A 21,320-nucleotide genomic window follows, 5' to 3' on the forward strand; every position below is an offset into this window, starting at 1 on the left:
GTCATGGTGAGGTTCCCTCCCTTTAAATCATAATGCGGTTAGTTTGTGGTTTAGGATGATGATGAGACTTTACTGTTGTGGCTTTGTAAGCCATGGATGAGCTCAACGTTCTGTAAGCCGTGATCCCTGGGTCTTCACTGCTGGCACTGGCAGGTAGGTGGGATAAACTGTCTTGCCGGAGTGTGTGTCAATGATGTGTATCACATGTACTGATTGTTATTTCTGCACAAAATCAGCTTTGCTTTTGTTTTGCTTGGCTTTTGAAAAGGATGAATTTCCTCAAAAGGGGAGTCCTTCCTTCCTAGTGGCTGCTCACCACCCTCGGCTCCTCTTTCCTCCCTTTTCTTTCAACTTCTTTGCCCCTTGGTTTTCTGCCTGCTCCAAATGTGAATTGTGGTTAGTTTCCACACGACTTCCTAATCATTATTAATATTATTGTGCTCTACATTAGTTAAATCCTTATAAAAACGCAGATGCACATTTTAAATCTTGGCTGGGGGGAAAAGGACTGCGAAGCCTGTACTTGTCTGGACCAAAGTTTTTCTTTAAGGCGTGTGGACCGCAGGCTGAGCAATTCCCTAGAGGTGGCTGGGGAATTCTGGAAGTTGAAATCCACCCATCTTAAAGTTGCCAAGATGGAGAGATACTGGCCTAGAGACCTACCTATCCTTCAATCTGCAGTTGCCTTGCTTCCTTTTTGCTGGTTGGATTTGAAAAGGCTTGTGCTTCACCTTACACAGCTGAATGTCCCACCTTGTGGAATAAAGGAGCTGTCTTCATATAAAATATCCAGTGGGGCAGCCCAGCTCCTTTGGCACTCTTACCAAGTAAAACGCACCGACTTGCTTTGAAATGAGCCAGGGGAGCAGTGGCTTTTACCCACCCCTTGAGAAACGTGTATCCTGATTTCATGCAGATCCCTGAATTTTGGGTAATTCTGGAGAGAGTTGGAAGGTACTTATTCTGGAGGTGGCTGCAGCCAAGGGTGTAGTTGTGTTGGAGAAGTTTACCTCTCTTTTCTCACTGAGATCCAAGATGTGGTCTGAAACCCTTAGGTGACTATTTTGGTACCTTTACCTAACAATTCTGATGTTAAAAGTCTCTGTTGTGGTTTACGAGTGCTGGAGAACTTGATGGATAGTTCAGAAAATGCAAAGTGTAAATATAGTCTGGCCTTCAACCAAGAATAGAATTTCACTTGGTGTTTCTCAGTACATTTGTATGTGTGAGAGACACAAACTCAAAGGTCTTAATAAAAATATTTATTGTACGATGATACATAAAATTGCACATTATGTGTAGGACACTTTCGTCATAATAGATTCTTCAAACCTGCAAATTCCTTATAAGTCACTGTAGGAAAGAAACAATGTACGGAGCCCTCCAATAATATTAGTTCCCCCTAATTTCAGAGTAGATAGTATTAGAGTATTTCATTTGATCTTCCTTTTGCTTGTTCTCTGTTTGGAGTAGCTGCCTTCAGGCTGGCACAATTCTTAAAGCCTGAGTTGCTTGGTCTTCAGTTCCAGGGACCCAAGTACAGCACAGAGCCACAATTTTATATCATGGCATAATAAGCCCCATGCATTTCTTAGAAATTATGTTTAATATAGCTTATTTTAGACTTAAATAGAAGAGATTAAAAAGACAAGTAATTCCTGCTAAAATCAGTAGGGCTTCAAAGAGAACAGAACGATGGCTTTGCAAACTTGGCCACTTTAAGATTTGAGGACTTCAACTCAGCCAGCCATGCTGGGGACTGTTGAAGCCCACAAATCTTAAAGTGGCCAAGTTTGGAGAGCCATGCTTTAAGACGTTAACATGAACACTTAAGTATCCTAGTGATCTATTCCTTATATCAGCAGTAATTATTTTATGTGAGCAGGAAGGAAATTCAGCTATTCAGTAGATAAAACAGTAGCTTTTCTGAGGCAGATTATTATGATTATTCATAAATGTCACATTTAGATGCTATAATCTTAAGCAAAGGCCAGAACCTCTTCTAGAATTTATTTGATTCTTTGGAGGGAGAGCTTTGTCTCCACCCATTAAAATCCTGTACACAGGGGAGAAGAGCCGTCTTCTCTTTGCACTCAAGGGATCCAAAAACCCAACTTGGCCAATAAACAGAGAGAGAGAGAGAGCAACACTTGGCTCATCCAGCTGTTAAGGATATGTAAAACTTGAGTGCTGCAGAGGTTTAAGCTTTGGAGATCTCCTCCTCCTCCGCTTCCTCCTTGGTGACCGCGGGCTTGTAGATTACCCCTTTCTCTTCCTTGGCCCTTTGGAGGCTGCAAAAGAGAAGCCTGGAGTTAGCCAAGGTTGCGAGAGGAGCTGGGCATCAGCAATTATGTCGGGGGGGGGGGGGGGCTGTTATTTCCTGAGCTGGAGTGGCCGAAGGGGGAGACAATAAGAAGGCAATCAAAAGGGCTTTTCTACGTTTGAGTGCAAATACATGTGCCAAGAGGGATCATTCACACCACAGTTGGGGTTCCTTTTGATCAGGTGACCTGCTTGGAAAAACTCATGATGAGTGGACTTTGGTGTTTGTCTCTGGAGGTGGGAATTGTCCCTTCTGGCCAGGTAGTCTGGCACCTGATGCTTTCTCCCGACTTCTGCTTGGAAGAACAACAATCTAAGGATTGTTCAACCTTTGAACTTGTAAAACCTGTGGTCCTCGACTTCAAATCTGGGAGTTCAAGTCCACAAGTCTTAGTTGCCATGCTTGGATACCCTTAATCTAAGATGAGGATGATACCATTCCTGATGCAAAGGCTGACCAGATGCCTCCATCTGTCCTCGGCCTCCTTTGGAGCCTGAAACAGCATCGGCACGAGCAGATGTCCAAACAGCAAGTAGTGAGGTTGCTTTCAGACCCAGGAAAGGGTAGGAAGGCCAGGGATTCCAGAAAGAACACTTTTCTTCTGGATAGTTCAAGGCCCAGGGGGATCAGGTCTGCTCAGGAGGCAGAAAGGGATTAACAGAGGGGAGCCAGGACCCCACACAAAAGGGGGAGTGGAGCAGAAGTCTTACCTCTTCCTTCGAATCAGCCAGAAGGCTACCATGGTGACAAAGACGATGCCAAGGACACTGGCTAACACCACAAAGAGGACAAAACCTGCGGTGGGGTCAGGAGGTTGGAGGAAAAAACATTTTAGTAAGTCTTGTTGATAGGAGAACTTTCCTCCTTGGGCCAGGTGCTCTAATTAGCTCTTGAAGTAAAACCCCAATGAGATAAGTAGCTTTGCTGGAATATTTTCCCAGATGAAATAAAATGAAATGGCTCGTGAAATCGTGTGACTGAATCATTTGCTCAGCGCTCTCATTATAAGAAGGATGTGTGTGTGTGTGTATGCTAGGCCACCTGTCTTTAGACCATGCAAATGATATCTAAGAAGAAACCTTTGTAGTTTGTGAAGGTCTAGAACCAAAGACATGCTGCTTAACCGTTTCCAATAGGTTGATTCTGAATTAGTAAGGTTAATATTACTTGCAGGACAGGAGGTTATCTTGGAGAGGAGACAGGCAGGAGAAGATCAAGAGGTCAGTAGATTCCAGTTGTTATCAGAGCAATTGCAGTTGCAGATGGAAGAGATGGAAAACCCACTGAAGAACTGAGGAGGGTACTTTGCGCCAAGCACTCTTGAGTCAAACATACCTGGGCCACCTTCACCTGGAGCTGGATCTTGAGAAAAGGGAGAAGCAAAATATAAATGCAAAATCACAACGGTGTCACTGAAATGACTCAGGACAAAGACAACTCTGAGAGTAATGTCACTCCTGGCCTCTGAATGGCAGGAAGGAGGCGTTTCACTCAGTGCCAATCCTGGGAGGCAGGAGAGAGAAGGGCAGCTGTTGACAAACTGGCAAAGGTAGAAATGGAGGACAGCTGGGTCATCTTGGCCACCCAGCCAGGTTTCTCTTGTTTTCCTAGAAGCTGGTGAATTCTGGGACTTGAAGTCCACACATCTTTGAGCTCCCAAGTTTTAGGAACACTGAATTATGAGGACATCACTTCCAGGATCTGTCCCTGTGGTCGGTGGGGCTTCCCAGCCAGGACCAGCCCAAGACCCTCGGCCACACCAAAGCAGCCACTTTGGCAAGGCTCTTGGGCACATCCTGCCTGGGAAGCCCCACCAGCACCCGGGACAGGTGAACCTGGAAGTGATGTCTTCATAGCTCAAGTGTTTCTCCACTAGCCTGTGAGACCCCATTGCAAGAATCCTGCCTCACTGCCTGGTTTGCTGTAGCACTTACTGGAAAGGAAACCCACAGCTTAGTCAACTGCAGAGCAGAAACCATATTCCCAAATTTCAGCCACCTCTGGGCATAAAACTATTGGATCTGTTTGGATTTTTTCCCCCATTTCTCCATTTTTTTAGTCCCGCTTATAGCCACGGTGCCCCTTCTACATGCTCTAATGCGAAGTGCCACCCTTTGCTGAGCTGGCCTCATCTGTTTCCAGTTCTTTTTTCTTGGATTTTTCAAGCCAGTTCTTTCGGATTAAATAAGTAATGAGGTCTCCACAGTCACTCCTTAAGAGCTGCCTTATGGCCAATACAGGACGGAGAGACCCTGGGAAGCTGGTTAATGCCAGCGTCTTCAGGGTTTGTTCTTACCCAGTGCTTTTAAAACAAAGAAGTGGCTTGCCAAGGCAAGCAGAAACCAGTCGGAGGCACAAAGAACTGGGAACGCTGTGGGTGTTGTCCTGGCACCCAAAACCTCCCCTGGGTCTCAAAAGTTCCAGAGCTGGTTCTCACCTCCCGCCTGTCCTTGGAAAAGGGTGGACCAGAATCCAGAAGGTGCCTGGCGTTCTTGGGGGGAGGACATCACTGCTGAATCACGCTGGACACGGTGCCAGGGAGTCACTCCAAGCCAAGTTCAGCACCGCAGGAGGGAGGTGGCTTCGGTTGGATTCCAGTTTGGGCCAAAAAGTCAGTTTATTTGGGACGCACGTGAGCAAATAGAACGGATCCTCCTGATATTGGGGGCTTAAATAGGAGCCTTGCTGGCTGCTCTGAGACTCCAAATAAAACACAGATAGACCTGGCTTATCAGATGAGAAGGGGACGTCCTTCCTTAAGCCAGTCTCTTGAGCGGCTAGTTGGGGAAGGGATCCCTTCCCGGAAGGGATACTCAGGGTACTCCCTGAAGCTCATCTGCCTGTCCTTTCCCCAAAAATGTTTGGGCCCAGCCCTTCTGGTTTTCCCCAGAGCTCCGTGGTTGATTTGGACTTGGGTGAGAGCTGCTGCCCTGGGTTCAGGTTTGCCTCCCTGACAAAGCTCTATAATTTTAAAAGTCTGGGACTTTTAAAATATGACAAAAAGCAGCTTTTCCCCTCTCCTCCCCTCCCCCCTCCCTCCCTCCCTCTCTCTCTCTCTCAGCCTTGCATATGTGCTGGGTGTGTTTGTGCACGTCTTAAGCAGAGGAATCTCAGGAGGAATCAAAAACGTTGCCGATCAAAGCTGCCACCTCGCCTTTCCTCTCCCACGCAGGAGAACCCTGCTCTTACAAGATCACCTCGCCTCCTCCCAGATGGCCTCTGCAACATTTTCTACAGGCTGTGCAGCAGCTGTCTAATTCCACTTACACAGTGTGCCAGGTGTGTATAACACAATTAGGACAGCCATCAGTGCTCAGCCCAGGAAGTTTTTCATCACAGCCTGTGATACTTAAAGGAAATACTCTGTACAAGGCTAAACTTAGAGCAGAATTTATTGCAATTTGTGAGCATTGCAAAAATAGAAAAGAATACAATAATCCTGGCGTCTGCCCCTCGGCTGTTCAAACCAGTTCTTGCTTGTATAAACATCGCTATATTTCTATATACAGATATATTCAATCTTGTTTCAAGAAAAAAAATTAGCCATCTTTGTTGCTCTTTTGTTTTGTAAATTACAACATACGTGCAACCCTAAGATTTCCAGTCTGTTTTGCCAACAAGCCTCTCTTGGGAGGGACTATAATTCACTTCTGACCCATTGCGTGCCTGTGATACCCAGGTTGGCTCACTCTATGTTGTAGGCCTAGAAAATCAGTGTTTCTCAGCCTTGGCCACTTGAAAATGGGTGAACTTCAACTGCCAGAATTCCCCAGAAAATCTGATCTTGGTGTACCCTTAAAAAGAAGTAACTCCAAAATCAGTCCCATCCCTCTTAGCCTAATCTGCTCAGCATCACTTGTAGATGGCTGAAGTGGGGGCTATTTATATAGTCTTCCTGCCCCTCTCAAAAAAAACCTGGCTTCATCACTGCTTATTCATCACTGCACAGGTCTAGCTATCACAACCTTCCTGTGTTTTCCTCCTGTTTCTTCCATGCTTGGGCTCTTTTGTTTTGTTTTGTTTTGTTTTGTTTTGTTTTGTTTTGTTTTGTTTTGTTTTGTTTTGTTTTGTTTTGTTTTTTGTTTTGAACAAAGGCTACTGCTGGGTCAGTCATGCAACACCAACTAAGAGGCTTGAGGCTTGAGTGGTTAGAGCTTCCACTCCCCCATTAGATGGCTAATTTTTGCACCCATGACGGTGGATTTGGGCAACCCAGCGTGATGAGCCTTTCCTGCTGTTTACGTGTCAAACTCAACCTCTTGCAGGGCTTCGTCTGATCCTTTGAACCTCCCCAGAAAGAGTCTCCCTGCAAGGGAAAGTTGGGATTTCTTTGAGATGCACAAGAGATTGTCCCGGTGCTGCTGCTAAGGACTAAGTGGTGCCCTTGGTGACCCCAGGGAGACAGGGCAGGTTATAGGTCTAGGAAGAAATGTGCTAGATCCAGCAACTTTGGAGGGAAGAGTCTATCTCATTTAAGATCTACTCCAGTGTTTCTCAGCTGGGTCAACTTTAAGACCTGTGGACTTTAACTCCCAGAATTCCCCAAGGCTGGCTGGGGAATTCTGGGAGTTGGAGTCCACACATCTTAAAGTTGACCCAGTTGAGGAATACTGGTCTGATCGATGCAGAGAGCTGAGATGCATCCCTTTAACTATCGAGTTTTGTTCCTTGGGTAGCTCTTTTCTCTTAAGTGCCCCTCCCAATGTACAACAAATCATAATAAGACTTCAGTCCCCATACCGAATTTTGCTCAGACTCTCAAATCCTCCAAAGCAGGTGTCAATATTTTCCTGCCCTCTGAAATAATATCTTGTTATCAAATGTTTACAGATCCCTCCCCCCCTCTTCCTCACAACTCCCATGTTATAACAGAATCAGTGACTGGGACTGTTTTAAAAAGCAGCATTGGAGGGAAACGAATACGTTTTTCCTTATATGTAAATGAAATCTACCCAGCCTATGTGGGACACCCCCATCCACCCCCACCCCTGAATTTTATTCCTGGTTTTATCAAATTTTCTGAAGGACCTCTGATGACCAAGGACTCTTGAGGCAGCCTGGGGGGCAGCCTTCCATCTGGGCACCTTTAATTCTAAGGTTGCTCTAACCGCTTTGTTCATTTCCAAATTCATCCAAAAGTACCTTGTGATTCTATGCAGATGTTATTGTTTTGAAGCTGAAGTTGGAATCCGTATTTTTAGAGAAAGACTACGGTATAATTACCAGCCCTTGCAGACACAGCAGGGTGGACTGTGCTGTGTAGCCTCCCACATGGCTGCCCCCGGGGTGCCAATCTTGCCCACTTGGCCTGTAAACTAAATCCAACCCAAGGTCTATGGAGATTCTCAATCACCTGGGTTACGGTGGTCCCCAAGGGGCTTTTTCCAAAAGGCAAATGGACTTTCACACTTTTTTTTCTTTTAAAACATTTTGCTTCTCATCCAAGAAGCTTCTGCCATTCTAACTGTCCAAACCGAAGAAGCTTCTTGGATGAGAAGCAAAATGTTTTCAAAGAAACCCCCCCAAGAAAGTCCAGTTGCCTTTTGGCAAAAGCACCTTTGGGGTGAGTCTATCCCAACTTCGCCTCTCATTCAAGTCAGCCTAAGCCGCCATCGTCATGATAAATCCTCTTGGTAGGGAGCATTTTCTCTGGCCTACCTTGTCGGAAGGAGACGGAAACCATCCTCTCGTCAAATTCCTGAACTCTTCGGAAGTTGTCCACCATTTCAAGAGGGGCCGGGTCGTTTGACTCAGTACAGTAGAGGGTGGTTTCCAGTGCCAGCAGCTGTGAAGAAAGATTCTCCGGTTAGCAATGGCACCTGCAGAAGGAGAGGGGCAGGCAAGTGTCTTTTCCCCAGGTGAAGGTTGCCACGGCTTACAGGGTGAGGTGCTTGGACCATTGATTGCAGTGGAAACAACTGTATAAAAAGGCTGTTTTTCTTAATTCTGCAAAAATCTAGAGTTAAGAAGAATCTGAATTGGTCTGATTCTTATGAAGGGAATGGATTGTGGAAAGTAGAAAGGGTGCTGCAATTATACAATATATTCATTCTATGGCTCCCAGTTAAATTAACTCGGATGGTTTTATTTTTGGGGAATTAAATCCTGAAAGGAAAAAACATCTGTTACAGGATCGGCCTGGAAAGCACTGGAGGGAATTATTTTTCCCTGCGTTACCTGCGACATTGCTTCTGTTCCCTGAATGTAATTTGTGCTTTATGGAACTTGCCTGTTCCACTGAAACTTCTACGGGTTTTCGGAAAACTGTCCAGAGGACACTTGGGTAGCAAGGGGGTGTGGTCAAAGACCCTTCGTAGCGGTAGTAGTCGTCCAGTCTCTCTGGGAGCAAATCTCGGACGTTGAAACCTGGAACAATCGCTTCCTGATCTGAAAGAAAGCAGCCGCTTCATCAGCTGGACTGAAGCAGTGAATTGCATCTTGTCAATTTTGATTCTGGATGGAACATTCCCTAAATATTTATCTTGCCCTTTTCTTTAAACTTTCAGATAATTCAATTTGGCCAACTTAGTCAGGGCTTTCTACAGCCAGCCCTGGCAGGGGGTGGGGGTGGGGGTGGGGGTTACATCCAGCCAAAAAACCCAGATGTTTTGTTGTAAAGACGAGGTTGGCCCAGCCAGTCCATGTGGCCCCTGCTGAGAATCCGCACGTGGCTGAACATTGCGGCTGAGGTGGTGCTTTTGTCATCTGGGCAAAGGCTGGAGTTCAGAGTTTGTTTACTATCATTTAGGCAGAGAAAATCAGGACGGTGAGTCAGACAACCAGAGAGAGGATCAAACACTGGCAGCAAATACTCAGTCTTGACTGCAGCTTCCTTGTAAACAGTTTAGTCTCTGCTGCCTCATTCTTGTATTTTGTAAGTCGGATTGGTATATGTGTGTGTGTGTGTGTATCTATCTATCTATCTATCTATCTATCTATCTATCTATCTATCTATCTATCATCTATCTATCTACAGATACACACACACACACACACACATACCGCAACTGTCTATATTGCAAATTAACCTGACACCAAAAGCAAGGGATTAATCGCCCTTATAGGAACTGAGTATCTTCTCTTGGCTGCTCAGGGCTTTCTTCTCAGTCACAAATTCTTTCCTACCTTTGTATTTCACATGTTGGAAATGGCTGAAGATCTTTTCAAAGGATGGATTGAAATCTCCCTCCTGCAACGAAACGGACAGGGGTAATTTCCTATTGGAATAACCTTGCAGTCCCTGCCAAGCACACGCGTGGCCACCGGTGGGCCTCAGGGCAGGAGCGGGGCACCTAAACTGCAGGGCACAATCCTGCAAGAAAAGCCCCTTGGGCATTCACATGGGTGCAAATTCAGGGTCTCCGCAACTGATTGTGAAGTGACCCAGGAGAGGCATTTGGGTTTCTGTCTGGGAAGCCAAATCCTTTTGATCTCGTCCAACACTTTGATTTATGCCTCCATTTGTTGAAAAAAAGAACGGCCAATTTTGTGGGCAGCAGTGATTTTATTTCAGGGCAAATATACCCTCCTGACTTTACATCCGCTTTCAGAGAGTTCTCAGCTGCTCTTGCTAGAATAATAATCATATCTTGCGCTGCATCATTTCCTTGCCTACACTCAAACATTCAGCTGGTGGCTTCACGGTCGCTTCTATGAAACCACATAGAGAAGGACCAAGGTCCCTTCAGCAGGACAGAAAGGAGGGGCCAGTTTCACCCATGGAAAGGATGCGCTTTGGACTATCAAGAAGTCCTGGCAGGAAGAATCACCTGAAACCACCAGGGAAGAAGCAAGTCTTACCTCGACCAGGATTGCCAAGACTGCTAACCCACTGGGCTTGTCAACTGCTGATTTCAGATCTAGATACCGGTCAGAGTTGTAATGGACAATATGCAGCTGCAAAGGGAGAAGGAAATGGTCACTGCGATTTCTAAGGCTTAATAGCTGGGAGAACCATGGCCTTTGCAGCCAGGCCTCCCAATTCCCTTGGCTGAGCCCTGCACTGAGGTCTTTTGTCTTTCTCAATGACCTTAAATTGTGACTTGGAGCATCCCAGGCCTTTCCTAGACTTATAATTAGTCTGAGACATGAAACAATGTTGTGGCTATGAATTGGAGGAATTGAGGATAATGACAATTCGTGGCTGGACTTGCCCATTGTGTCGGGGTCCTAGGGAGGCCATTCTCCGGGATGCCCATGAAAAATGGGATGATGCAACCGGAGACACAAAATGGACCAGCTGATCAAGATGACTTCCCAGGCTAGAGAACAGGAGTCTCTGTCTCCCTGCTGTTTGTCTGCTAATTTTATCCCATGCAGCAATTCGTAAGTGGAGGAGGGGAAAAAGGCTGTTCTTGGATTTGCTTATCTGACGATTAGCTGTTTGCAAATGGGAAGCTTGTTGGAGGAAGGAACAAATCAGGGAAAAGAGTGAAGGTCAGTGCAGGTTTTTGAAGGACGAAGGTTGGGGAAAGCCCCCAGGATTCTGTATTGGTCAAAGGGTGCTCAGGATGGCATGGGGAGAAGAAGAGAAAGAAAAGGATAAGGGAACACCTATGGGGCAGTGTTTCTCAATCTGGGCAACCTAAAGATGGGTGGACTTCAACTCCCAGAATTCCCCAGCCAGCAGAGTTCTGGAAGTTGAAGTCCACCCATCCTCAGGTTGTCCAGGCTGAGAAACGCTGCTGCCTGGACAGCCTCTCCTGTTCATTGACTTTGGACATCTGAGGAAGAAAGCCGGGGGCCACGGCAACCGAACCCCAAGACATCTGGAGGGCACTAGGAGGAAGACAGCTGTTATCTCAACCCAACAAGCCACAGAAGCTGTTCTGTTCAAGATGGAAACCGTGAAAAGGTCTCGTGCAATGGCCTGCTGGATCCCACAGAAAGGAAAACCATCTCCACCTTTGGAAAACGGATGCCCTGTTTCCTGGCCTGGCCTTAAGTGCAGAGACAGGCATTACACCAAAGGGCCGGATTATCTTACTTCAGCAGCAAAATGCCTCCCGCTGATCGTGTGCTCTGATCCTTCCTGCTTGTTCCGATTTCCCCAGTGTAAGTGGAGTTGCGCTGCCGAGTACTGGAAGGAGAAATTCCGGATGCGCATGGCCGAAGAGAGATTCATTTTTACTACAGAAGAAGAGAGGAGAGAGAAGATGGAGGGGAAGCATGGCAGCATTAGGTGCCCAGGAAATATCTCAACTTTGGAAAATGCCAGTGATGGACTTTCTTTAAGGCTCAAACGTTGAAAACCAGGCTACCCCAGCTTTGTGCCTCCAGATGTGTGAACATCAATGCTGTGATCCCTAGCTAGCATGGCCTTTGAAGAACATCTGGAGGTCAATGATATGGCTTGATTACTCATGCTCATGGCCCTTCAGGTTCCCTCAGAATCTCCATCACTGTTAGCTGCTGTTACCTGAATGCCCATTATTGGTCAAGAGGAACTTGACATCAGAAGAGACATTGTAGCCTTCCAGTTCCACTGGCAGAAGGGTGGAGTCGTAGTGGAGGATGTCATTGTGGAAGTCAATGGGAGACTGGAAGACTCCTCCACAAAAGGGGTACTTCTTTGGCCACACTTTTTCTCCGTCAGGACCTGGGATAGCAAAACCTCCAGAAGGTCAAGTCAAGATATCATCCCATGGGTCCCTTCCCAGCCTCCACCCTCTGCCACAGTAGGCCAGCAGGCACCAGGGCTTCAAGCAGACAATCAAGACCCTGCAACTGGCAGCCAGCACAAAGACCCCCCTGGACTGAGTAACAATCAGGTGCTTGAGAAGAAGACAGGGGAAAGAATTGGGAAGATCCACTTTCAAATCCCCCCCCCATCTCTTAGCCTTACCCACGTCTGAGGGAGATGGTGGTCAGGATCAAGAGAAAAGCCTAGCATCTGAGTTCTTTGGGCAAGAAAAAATCTGAGGAGCAAACAGTTTCTATCTCGCCTCATGAGCAGAGTTGCATATTCTGCACTTTCGGCATTGATTCATCGTTGAACTGGGAGATACCTAGTCATGCCATTTCTAAGAATTGTATGTTCCTGCACAAACCCTTTTTTTGCAGGAAGCTCCTTCTTTTAAGGCTACACAGTTTCTTATGTGAGCTGCAGGGAAAGACGGGTTCGGCTCTGACTTGGGAGTGACCTTCTTTTAATAGCCAGGAGCCCCTGCTGAACTTCAACTGGAGTCTCCTCCGGACCACCACAGTATCTTCAGCTGCACTTGGGTCACAACGCAGGGTCATTCAGATGAACCTGGGGTCCCCAGTGGGAGGAGCAAGGAGCAATCGCCCAGACTTACATTGTTCCCCTGAAAGGATTTGCTTTACAGGCTGTCTACGGAAGGGGGGGTGATAGATGCATGCAGGTGAAATCTGAATTGGACAACCGGTAGCTTCTGGGCTAAGAGGGGAAGCCCCTTTCTCAAGTGTGGCCCCAAAGCTCTGTGCTGCAATCGATGGAACACCCTCCCTGCTCCAGAGCTAGACCTGGAAGACATCTGAGTGTCTTCCCTGTGGGGTCCTGAGACAAGGTGGGGATTGTGTTAGTTCCCCACATCCATGCGCTCAAACCCCAGCCTATACTGTCCGAGGTGGTCTAGAGAAGCCCCAGGCTCCGACATGCTCCATCCAGACCAGTCTTAATTCACCTGTCACCAGGCAGCAGCTCATGTCACCCACCTGGTGGATTCTGCAGACAGATTCACCCAACTGGTTCACCTGGTAGGGACCTACATGGTAGCCCCACGTGACACAAACGCCACCTTCTGTGAGACCTGGAGGTTGAGCTCACCCACCACAAAACCCGGGTAAGAAAAGAGAACCGATCTGGTCTCTTAACATGCAACAGGTAACCCAATGATGGCTTAGCATGGTAATCTGGTTCACCCAACGTATTAAAATAACTCCTCGGTTCCCACAACACACTCAACCACAGGCTAGCCAAAAGCATCTTAGTGGGTTTCCCAAAGTGATTGCTGTGGCTTAGCCAGACTCAGTTACGGAGCCCTTCCCCCTCCCCTCCATTTGATCCCACAACGGCAAGGTTATATGAAGGAATGGAAGATTTGTGCAGATTGTGGCACCAAGTAGATTCGGCTATGAACCTCCCTGGATCTAATCAGACTTGGAGCCACCAATTATGATTTAATCTAATGAATTAAAGTGGGGACTTACCGATGTAGGACCACTTTGATCCTGGAAGGAAAATGAAAGGGACATGAGCTTCATGTTAAAGCAGCATTAAACTTGCCCCTATTATACAAAACCAGAAAGGGAATAAAACCGTGAGGGAATATTTGCAGCAGAACTCTTGTGCCTGGAGGGTCTTTCTTTTTCTTTTTTCCCTGAAAACGTTGTTTAGTGAATAAACCTGATTTTGGAAATTAAATGGCCACCATCCTTTCAGAAGCTGCCCCCAGGCAGGTCCTCCCATTTAAGCAGGGCGCAAGGTCTATGTGCGCAGATCTCTGGAAGCAACCTCAGCTCTGGAAATGTCCCTTTGGAGGAAGAGGGAGTCGGAGAAGCAGCCAGCAGGTTGCTTGCGCCTCAACCCAGACCCAAATAGACAGATCAGATTACTCCCATTCACTGAACCAAAGAGTTCCTGGAGCGTCTTGGGGGTCTTGTCCCCCTGCCCTTTGTCTGCTGAGCCCACCTGCTCCCTCGCCCTCCCCCCCACAGCTCTTCCCTTCACGGGGCTCTCTTTGGAATCGGGACAGATTTCCAATTTGCCTTTAACCAGACTTCGCTGCTGCTTCAGTCCTCCTCCCCTGGGGGTTCTGCCCAGAAACCGTGCCAGGAAGGTCTCGTGTGGCACCGGGCCTGGCATGCACAAGGAAGGTCAAGCCTTCTCTTGCAGGCAGGTCTGGGAGGGAGACCCTTCAGGTGGTCTCGCCCCCCTCCTTCCCCCCCTCTTGTTTCAGGACCCTCAGCTCTGCTGAAAAACGGGGGGGGGGGAGGACCCTATCCTGAGTTCTTCCTTCCTGGCCAACGTCTCCAGGTTATTAAGCCCCTCCGGGTGGCTCTTGGGGTCTCTGGGACTCTGCTCGAAGGATGCCACGATGCCTTCTGAGGCCGCTTTTGCACTCTTCACCAAACTCGGCTTAGGGGCTTCTTTCCAAACCAGCCCTGACCGAGTTTCCTCCTTTGGAGGCGGTTTCGCCGACTGCCCTGGAGATGGAGGGAGGGGAGCGCGCGACACCTGCTTGGCCTGATCGGAAGGGGAGGGTCTCCACCCCTCGCAGTGGTCTCTCGAGACCCCCCCGCCGCCGGAGATTTGCCTTGTCTTTCTGCGGCTTCTGGCTGGTAGCCTCGACGTCGCCCTCCCCAGCGATCCCCTAGGAGGTTCCCGAAACCATCATCCGAAGCCGGAACTAAACCTCGGCAATAATCTCCGGGCAAACGGCGGTCCGGTCTCTGCGGTCTCTTCCCTGGCGCGGCGGGGGGCTCAGAGCCGAAGCCCCCAAACACCTGCAGGGCCTTGCCAGGGGGAGGCAGCGCGAGCCGCAGCGATGGAGGGGGGGGGCTGCACCGGCTGGCACGGGGAAGAAGCCAGGGCTGGGTTAGGGTCGCCTCCCAGCCCACAAAGACCCTCCCCGCCAAGGCAGCCGTTACCGTTCAGCGGGGCCGGCCTGCAGAGGTGAGCGTGGAGCAGGAGGGCGAGCAGGGCGGCGGGCAAGGCGGGCATCTCGGGCGTCCTGCGGCTCCTGCCGCCTCGCTTGGCACCTGTGCGCTGCCCGAGCGGCGAGCCTCGCTCTGCCTGCCCGGCGCCTCCGCCCTCGCCCCGAGCCGTGATGTCAGCCGACGACCGGCCCCCCGGATGGCCCCGGGAGCCGCCCCTCTGCCGCCCTCCCCCTGCAGGGGCCGCACTCCCCAACCCATCACCCGCAGCCTTCGCCTCCTTGCCTTTCGGGGCTTTCCCCGACGGATCGCTCCGCTCCGCATTCCAAGCCATTGACGGGACTTTTGTGCCCCACAAACCCCTGGAGCGCCAGGAGGGGAGCCAGCTCAGCGTCCGGGGACCTCCTCCACCTCCCCCCCCCCCAATTTCTGTTCCTTTCGTGGTGCCACCTTTTCCTGGGCAGCTGTGCGGAGATTGGGCCACTTCAGGGCCTGTTGTGCTGTCCCTAATCCGAATCTTCATCGGGAAGAGCCGTTGCTTTTTGGCCGGCTGGGTATGTGCAGCCCGGGACACCACCTGCACACCTGCAAATGGGGGTGGGGGGGTACATTTCCCTGCGCTTTTCTTTCAGTCTCCTGCAGCTCTTCCTGCTGCTCCCTGCCTTGTCTGCAGTTTCAGTGGATGGAAAAGTTTTGTAGGTGTTTTCGTTTGTGTCCCAGGCTGTGCCTTTTCCCCCAGATTTCCTTCTAGATCTTTCCCTTCATCCCAACACGCGAGCAAAGCTGCCTTGTGCCCAGAGGGCCTGTGGTTCTCTTCACACTTAATTGCTGCGCAAGTCTCCAAAAGACCCCAACCCATTTCTCTCCCCCCTTCAGCTTCTCATTGTGCTGGGACCAGGCCTGGCAGGCCTTTCGACTGCAGCTCCCACTTTGCTATTCTGGAATCTGCCCTTTCTGCTCTTTTCCCCAGAACTCTTATGTCCCTGTCAGCAACTGATGGGTGCCTGTTCTTTTTGCTCTGTCCCTGACTAGTTTTGCAGCAACAATCCGGTTTTATTTGTGTACCCAAACTCAAATTTGGAAAAGTGTCCTGGAAAATAGAAGCAATTTAGCAGTGCGGTTATTCAAACATACCATTAAAACAGAAAACCATCAAATTGCAGTGTTAGATTCCCAGGAATAGGAATGGGGCGAAAACAAAGAGGCTGTGAGGCAGCTGTGGCCAGTCCAGGTGCTGCACTTGGGACAATCCCTTTTTCTGCTTCAGAAGATGCGCTTACCTGGGAAACTTGAGGTGCCCTTCCAGGGTGCTGTTAGAGTCACCCTGACCTCCAGAGGGCCAAAAGTTTCCGTGCGCAGGAGTGGCTGCTGACCCACTGCCCGCTCTGGCTGCCCGGCTGCCCCCTTTCCTGGACTCGGAGGCGGAGACCCAGAACTGTTTTATAAATTTTATTAAACAAATTTTTTTAGTCACCCAACTCACACAAAGGTGACTCAAGGTGGCTTACAACATTTAAAAACCTTCAGCAAGAGAAACTAGCCAAGTTCTGTGTATCCACTGTGAACGTGTAAAAGCAACGGGCTCCTGAACGTGACCGAATCCTCATCCTCCTCTTAGCCTCTGGGGATATTTGTTTGTTTTTCCTCTCTCTGCTGCAGTTAATTTATATTTGCTCTGCTCTATCTGGTTATGGACCAAAATAAATAGCATCTCTGGTAGATCACTGCCACAGCATTCTTCTGAAAGGCTCTCTTCCAGACTCTCCCGTCGGGCTCTGTGGCCCTCGGTCCTCTCAGCCTTCCTGGCAAGGCGACTCTTCTTTCTTTCACCTACATTTTGTCCCTGTTTTGCGTTCAGTGGTTTTCCTTACAGAGCTCTTACGCTTGTTCTCAAACCCGATTGTAAATAGGTTTGAGATACTTAACAGGAAACAGTATGGAAATGTTTTAAAACATAGTACAAAAAATGCCAAATGCCTTTCTTTGGCAAATTAATTTCCCTGGAGCGTTTTATGGAATCCGTGAAAATTGATCTCTCATGCACAGTGTCCCCTGTAGTCTTCCCCAGGTCATTTTCCAGAACTGGACTACAACTCCCATCATTCTGACCAGCACGGCCAGAGGACTTGCTAGCTGATGTTATCAGTGTTCACAATTTGCCATTTGGAGTGAACCATGAGGGGAAACAATGCAGGGAGAAAATTCAGTATAATTCAGTCACCGATGTCCAGGCTGCATTTTCAGAATTTAAGTGGAAAAGGGTTCCTTTTTTCCTTTATTTTATTTATATGCCCACAATATGACTAGATTTATTGGCACCAAGAAGAAGGAAAAACAGAAGAATGAAATAAACTGTATTAGCTGAAACAAGAAACAGCCATTAATCAGGGACACAAATGTGCTTCTCCGGACAGGAGTGTCCATCGAGCTGGCCCGGTGCCAGTGCCTGAGCCGGCTTTCCTGCTTCCTCATGGCCCCAAGTCAGGGTGAAACGTGTGAGTTTTCTTCTGGCCCCGAGGCTTCAGCGTAATTGCTGGGGAGTGGATCAGGGTAACACAAATGTCCCAGCTTCAGCACCCTCAGAGAGGCATGCGCATGTATCTGCAAGTTTTTGCCACACCTCCATCTCACCCATGCGCACAATCTTTGTGAAGGTGACTTTGAGAAGAGCTGCTGGGCAGCCAGAAAGAGTTTTGGAAAATTTCTTGTCCTCCCCAAGGTCAGCCTCAGAGGACGATGGCTGACCCATACGTAAAGGCTGCACCAGGCGCTGGCCCCCATTCCTGGTTTCCCACGTGGACCTGATCCAGCGAGATTTATGGGGGTTCACTGTAAGCCTTCCCAAGCGATGGCATTCCCTGGTTGACCCCGGACAGGTCCCTCGCGAGGGGTGAGGGCTGCCCTGAGCTCCTTAGACCAAAACTGAGAGGGAGAACCACAATAATACAAACAACTTTCAAATGCAGCTGGTGGTCTCCTGAGGGGAGGGCCTCGGGTGCTTTCACTGGTAGGGTTTTGTGGGCAGACCCACTTTTCCCCACATGTCAAGGTTGCCTATTGTGTTCTATTTTCTGTGGAAAATCCCCGGAATAAATGTTGGACATCAGAAAGCATACATGGGGAAGACATGTGAAATTCAGGCTGGAGTCCAGAGCAGCACACCAGAGGGGTCATTCAAATGAGATCACGGTGCTTGGACGTGACTTGGAGGCCTGCCAGGAGAGAAAATCCATGAGCTGAACAAACGAGAAATGCTCCTTCTGCGTGAGCCAGAGAAAGTTGCACAACAGGGCTGCAAATCCACCTGTGAAGGAACCCGGCACGTTAATCACAAGGCTGAATCAGTAGATGATTCAGCCCCGGATCTCTCTTGGCTCTTTCCTCCCGGAAGGCACCACAAGGAAAGGCCTCCCCTCTGAGAACCACAGGAGCAGCGAGGAGCCTCTTCGCAGACTTTGCAAGCATCTCCGCATCTTTAGAGGCAGGCTTCTCAACCTCACGATGGCTGGGGAACTCTGGGAGGTGAAGCCCATGTATCTTCAGGTGGCTGAGGTGGAGACATGCTGCTTTGGAAGGACTGGCATTAAATATTGAGCTTGATTTTCAGCCTCCCTATGTGGAGCGCCTGCCCAGCCGCTCAGCAGTGCCCTTGCTCTGTCTCTTCGACAGCAACGGAGCCTGTGACATGCAGGAAGCCTTCCTAAAGTGCAAATGAGTCGGTAATTAAGTCCAGCTGCTCTTGACCCTTAACCTGATTCATTTTGGCTTTGGTCAAGCTCCCTCTGTCCATCTTGATGCCGTGACCGTTTATGAGGAAGCCACCGGGCCCCTCCCTGCCTTGGCTGCCAGGCATCTGCCAGCTCCGTGATCTGGCCGGAGCGTTCCAGGCCCCACCAAGTGCAAGAAGGCCGGCCATGGGAAAGCCCGGCTCCCACTTAGCTTGATCCCAAAGCAGAGGCCAAGCATGACCCCTATCCAGGAGGGCCATCAGGTTCCTACAGCAATTAGCTGCCTCTGGTATATCTTTAGGGCTTCTTTACAGGAGGGGTTTTTCAGAGGCCTTCCTGGACAAAGGCTTCAAAAATTTTAGCAAGGGGTTCTCTGTCCGGTTGCTGGGTGGGCGTGGCCATGGTGGGCGTGCCTAGTCGGCTTCCTGCACCATGGCTGGGGTGTGTGTTGTTGCCCTCCCCAGACTTTCCTCGAGCCTCTGGGAGGGTGAAAATGCCTCCCCAGGCTCCAGAGGCCCTTCCCGAACTTCTGGTAGGCCCGTTTTTTGCCCCCCCCCCAAGCCTCTGCATGCACCCTGCACTTACCTGCATCCAAAATAGGCCACGTGGGGACTCCTGGGAGGGTCAGGGTCAGCCAGGAATGGGATTTGGAGGTTTTCTGAACTGCACAGAATCTTAGCTTCAATGTCAAATCTATTCCTAGGGTCGTCATAGACATTACAAGAAATGCCATAAAAAGAGGGCAACATTTTTAGCACTAAAAGCAATAAATCATTCTTCTTTAATCATTAAAAGCAGGCACTGTGTGTGAGCCCCAGATCTCAACTGGGAAAGGATCAGGAGCGTTTCAGTTGAGTTGATTTCTTGGTTCCTGGATTCCTTTGGATCTGGCTGGAGAACCCTGTCCCGAGCATGGGTAGGTGAGACCCTCCTGGGAGAAATTCTGTTTTTTGGTAGTTTCTTTGTCTGGGGTGATGGATCGTTTGCCCACTGCACCTATAACCATCTGTTTCAAAATAAGAGCCTGACGGAAGGTCTGTGGACTCCACCCAATTCCCATTTTATCTCTGGCCCTGACTGATGCTAAGGGGGATGGCTGAGAGCCGACTGACATCAGGCCATGGCTGAGGGGCGAGCCTGACGCTTCCCTGGGCCTTCTTTGCATTGTTTGGTTAAGCTTGGGGAAGATGGAGGATAGCTTTAGGCATTTGGATGTTAATTCTTTTATATCAATGCAGTAATATTTTTTTTTTTATTGTGGACTGGAGATTCACCTCCAATACTTCCTTCCCATTCTGCCCCACGGCACAAGCAATGTGACTTGGCACCTGTTCAAACAGTGCAGTCTTCCCTTACCCGATGCCCTCAGATCTGGGGCTGCCCATTTCTCAGGTGATGCTATCTCTGATAGGCTTTTAAAAGGATCCAGCAAGCGGATCCCTTGCAAGGATTCCTGGTGTTTTGGGATTGCTCTAAACAAGTGACCACAATCAGGATACCCTGCAAGCTTTAGGACTGACCTGGGCCCAGGAAAAGGGCCTCTGATGGGCGAGCAAAGCTGACCCTTCTGAATGGGGACCCAGCGCTTCGTGTGGTTTTTAGCGGGCATTTCCACAGCCTGAGACCAACTTTGGCGGCTCCTCCAAAATAAACAAGGGAAACTAATTCTGAAGTTTGAAGCGTCTTTTTATAGCCTGGAGTGAAAATAAGGGAGGGTCAGAAAGGTGGACGGAGTTATTCGTTTTAAGGGTTGGGTTTCGGCCACTGTCATGAGTGGCCAGGTCTTTGGCCCAAGAGGCGTTTCAATGCGAGGCTGGCCGTGGGGGTCACCCGGACCCTGCCAGGAAAACCCCGGGACGGCTGGCCAGCCGCCTGAAACAGCAGCGCCTTAGCCTTCTCGAAACAAAATCCCAGCGGCCGCAGGAGCAGCACGTGGCCCGCCGTTACACGCGCTAAACACCGGAGGGTCCCAAGGAGAGCGAAGGGCGTGAGTCGGGGGGGGGGGGGGGGGACAAAGGACAAGCCGGCATCGGCCCGACGGCTGCTTCGGCCACAGGGGGCGCTGCTGCGGCAGAGACTCTTGTGGACCGTCGCCACTGGGGGCGCCCCAGCCGCCGCCCCCTCCCCCCGCCCAGGCGCCGTCGGCAGCGGGTCCCGGGGCGGCGTGGGGAGAGGCCTCGGGGCAGCGGCCTCCCCTGGGACGCCGCGGGGGCCGGCAGAGCCTTGCCGGGCGGCGGACAGGCTGACTCCCGGGGCGGCCACCGCAGCTCGGACCGCCGGGCCCCACGCGAGGCAGGAGCTCCCCCTGGCGGCCACCCGGGAGCTGCAGCAGCCGCCGCCTCTAGAGCGCGGCACAAAGCCAGCCGAGGGCGCGCCCGCAATTCCGGCGCCCGAGCGAACGCTGAGCGATGCGGGGCGGGGAGGGAGGGAGGCGGGGGGGGAAGGGCCCCTGTGGCGTGCCGGGCGCGGGAGGAACAGGGAGGGGACCCGCGGCTGCGGCGGGGGGGGGCGTTGAGGCGTCGGCCGCCCCTCGCCTTCGCTCCGCAGCCGGAATCGATCCCGCCCCCTTCGGCCTGTCCCCGCCAGGCTCCGGGCCCCGATGGATGGGAGGGCGAGCGGAAAACCCGGCGGGAGGATCGGCCGCGGCCGGA

The 21,320-nt window shown here is 50.1% G+C and overlaps 2 protein-coding genes across 2 annotated transcripts in view; one reads left to right on the plus strand and one right to left on the minus strand.

Moving 5' to 3' along the window:
* Positions 1 to 109: 109 nt before the first annotated feature.
* USP3 (ubiquitin specific peptidase 3) overlaps positions 110 to 21,320 on the plus strand; it is a 33,935-nt gene continuing 12,724 nt past the window's right edge. The window contains exon 1 of the mRNA XM_070953391.1: positions 110 to 153. The gene's annotated coding sequence lies outside the window, so the exon portion shown is untranslated. The remainder of the gene's footprint in view (positions 154 to 21,320) is intronic.
* On the minus strand, positions 2,201 to 15,008 carry CA12 (carbonic anhydrase 12). The gene is made up of 11 exons (XM_070953705.1): positions 14,936 to 15,008; positions 13,496 to 13,516; positions 11,742 to 11,921; positions 11,310 to 11,452; positions 10,124 to 10,219; positions 9,449 to 9,512; positions 8,553 to 8,710; positions 7,982 to 8,108; positions 3,659 to 3,685; positions 3,034 to 3,118; positions 2,201 to 2,291 (listed from the first exon to the last, which is right to left on the minus strand). Exons 1-11 carry the CDS (start codon positions 15,006 to 15,008, stop codon positions 2,201 to 2,203), a joined length of 1,065 nt encoding a protein of 354 aa, XP_070809806.1.

This window comes from Pituophis catenifer, unplaced genomic scaffold (genome assembly GCF_029215685.1).
Source record: "Pituophis catenifer annectens isolate HBS135680 unplaced genomic scaffold, rPitCat1.0.hap2 SCAF_14, whole genome shotgun sequence".
NCBI classification, from domain to species: Eukaryota; Metazoa; Chordata; class Lepidosauria; order Squamata; family Colubridae; genus Pituophis; species Pituophis catenifer.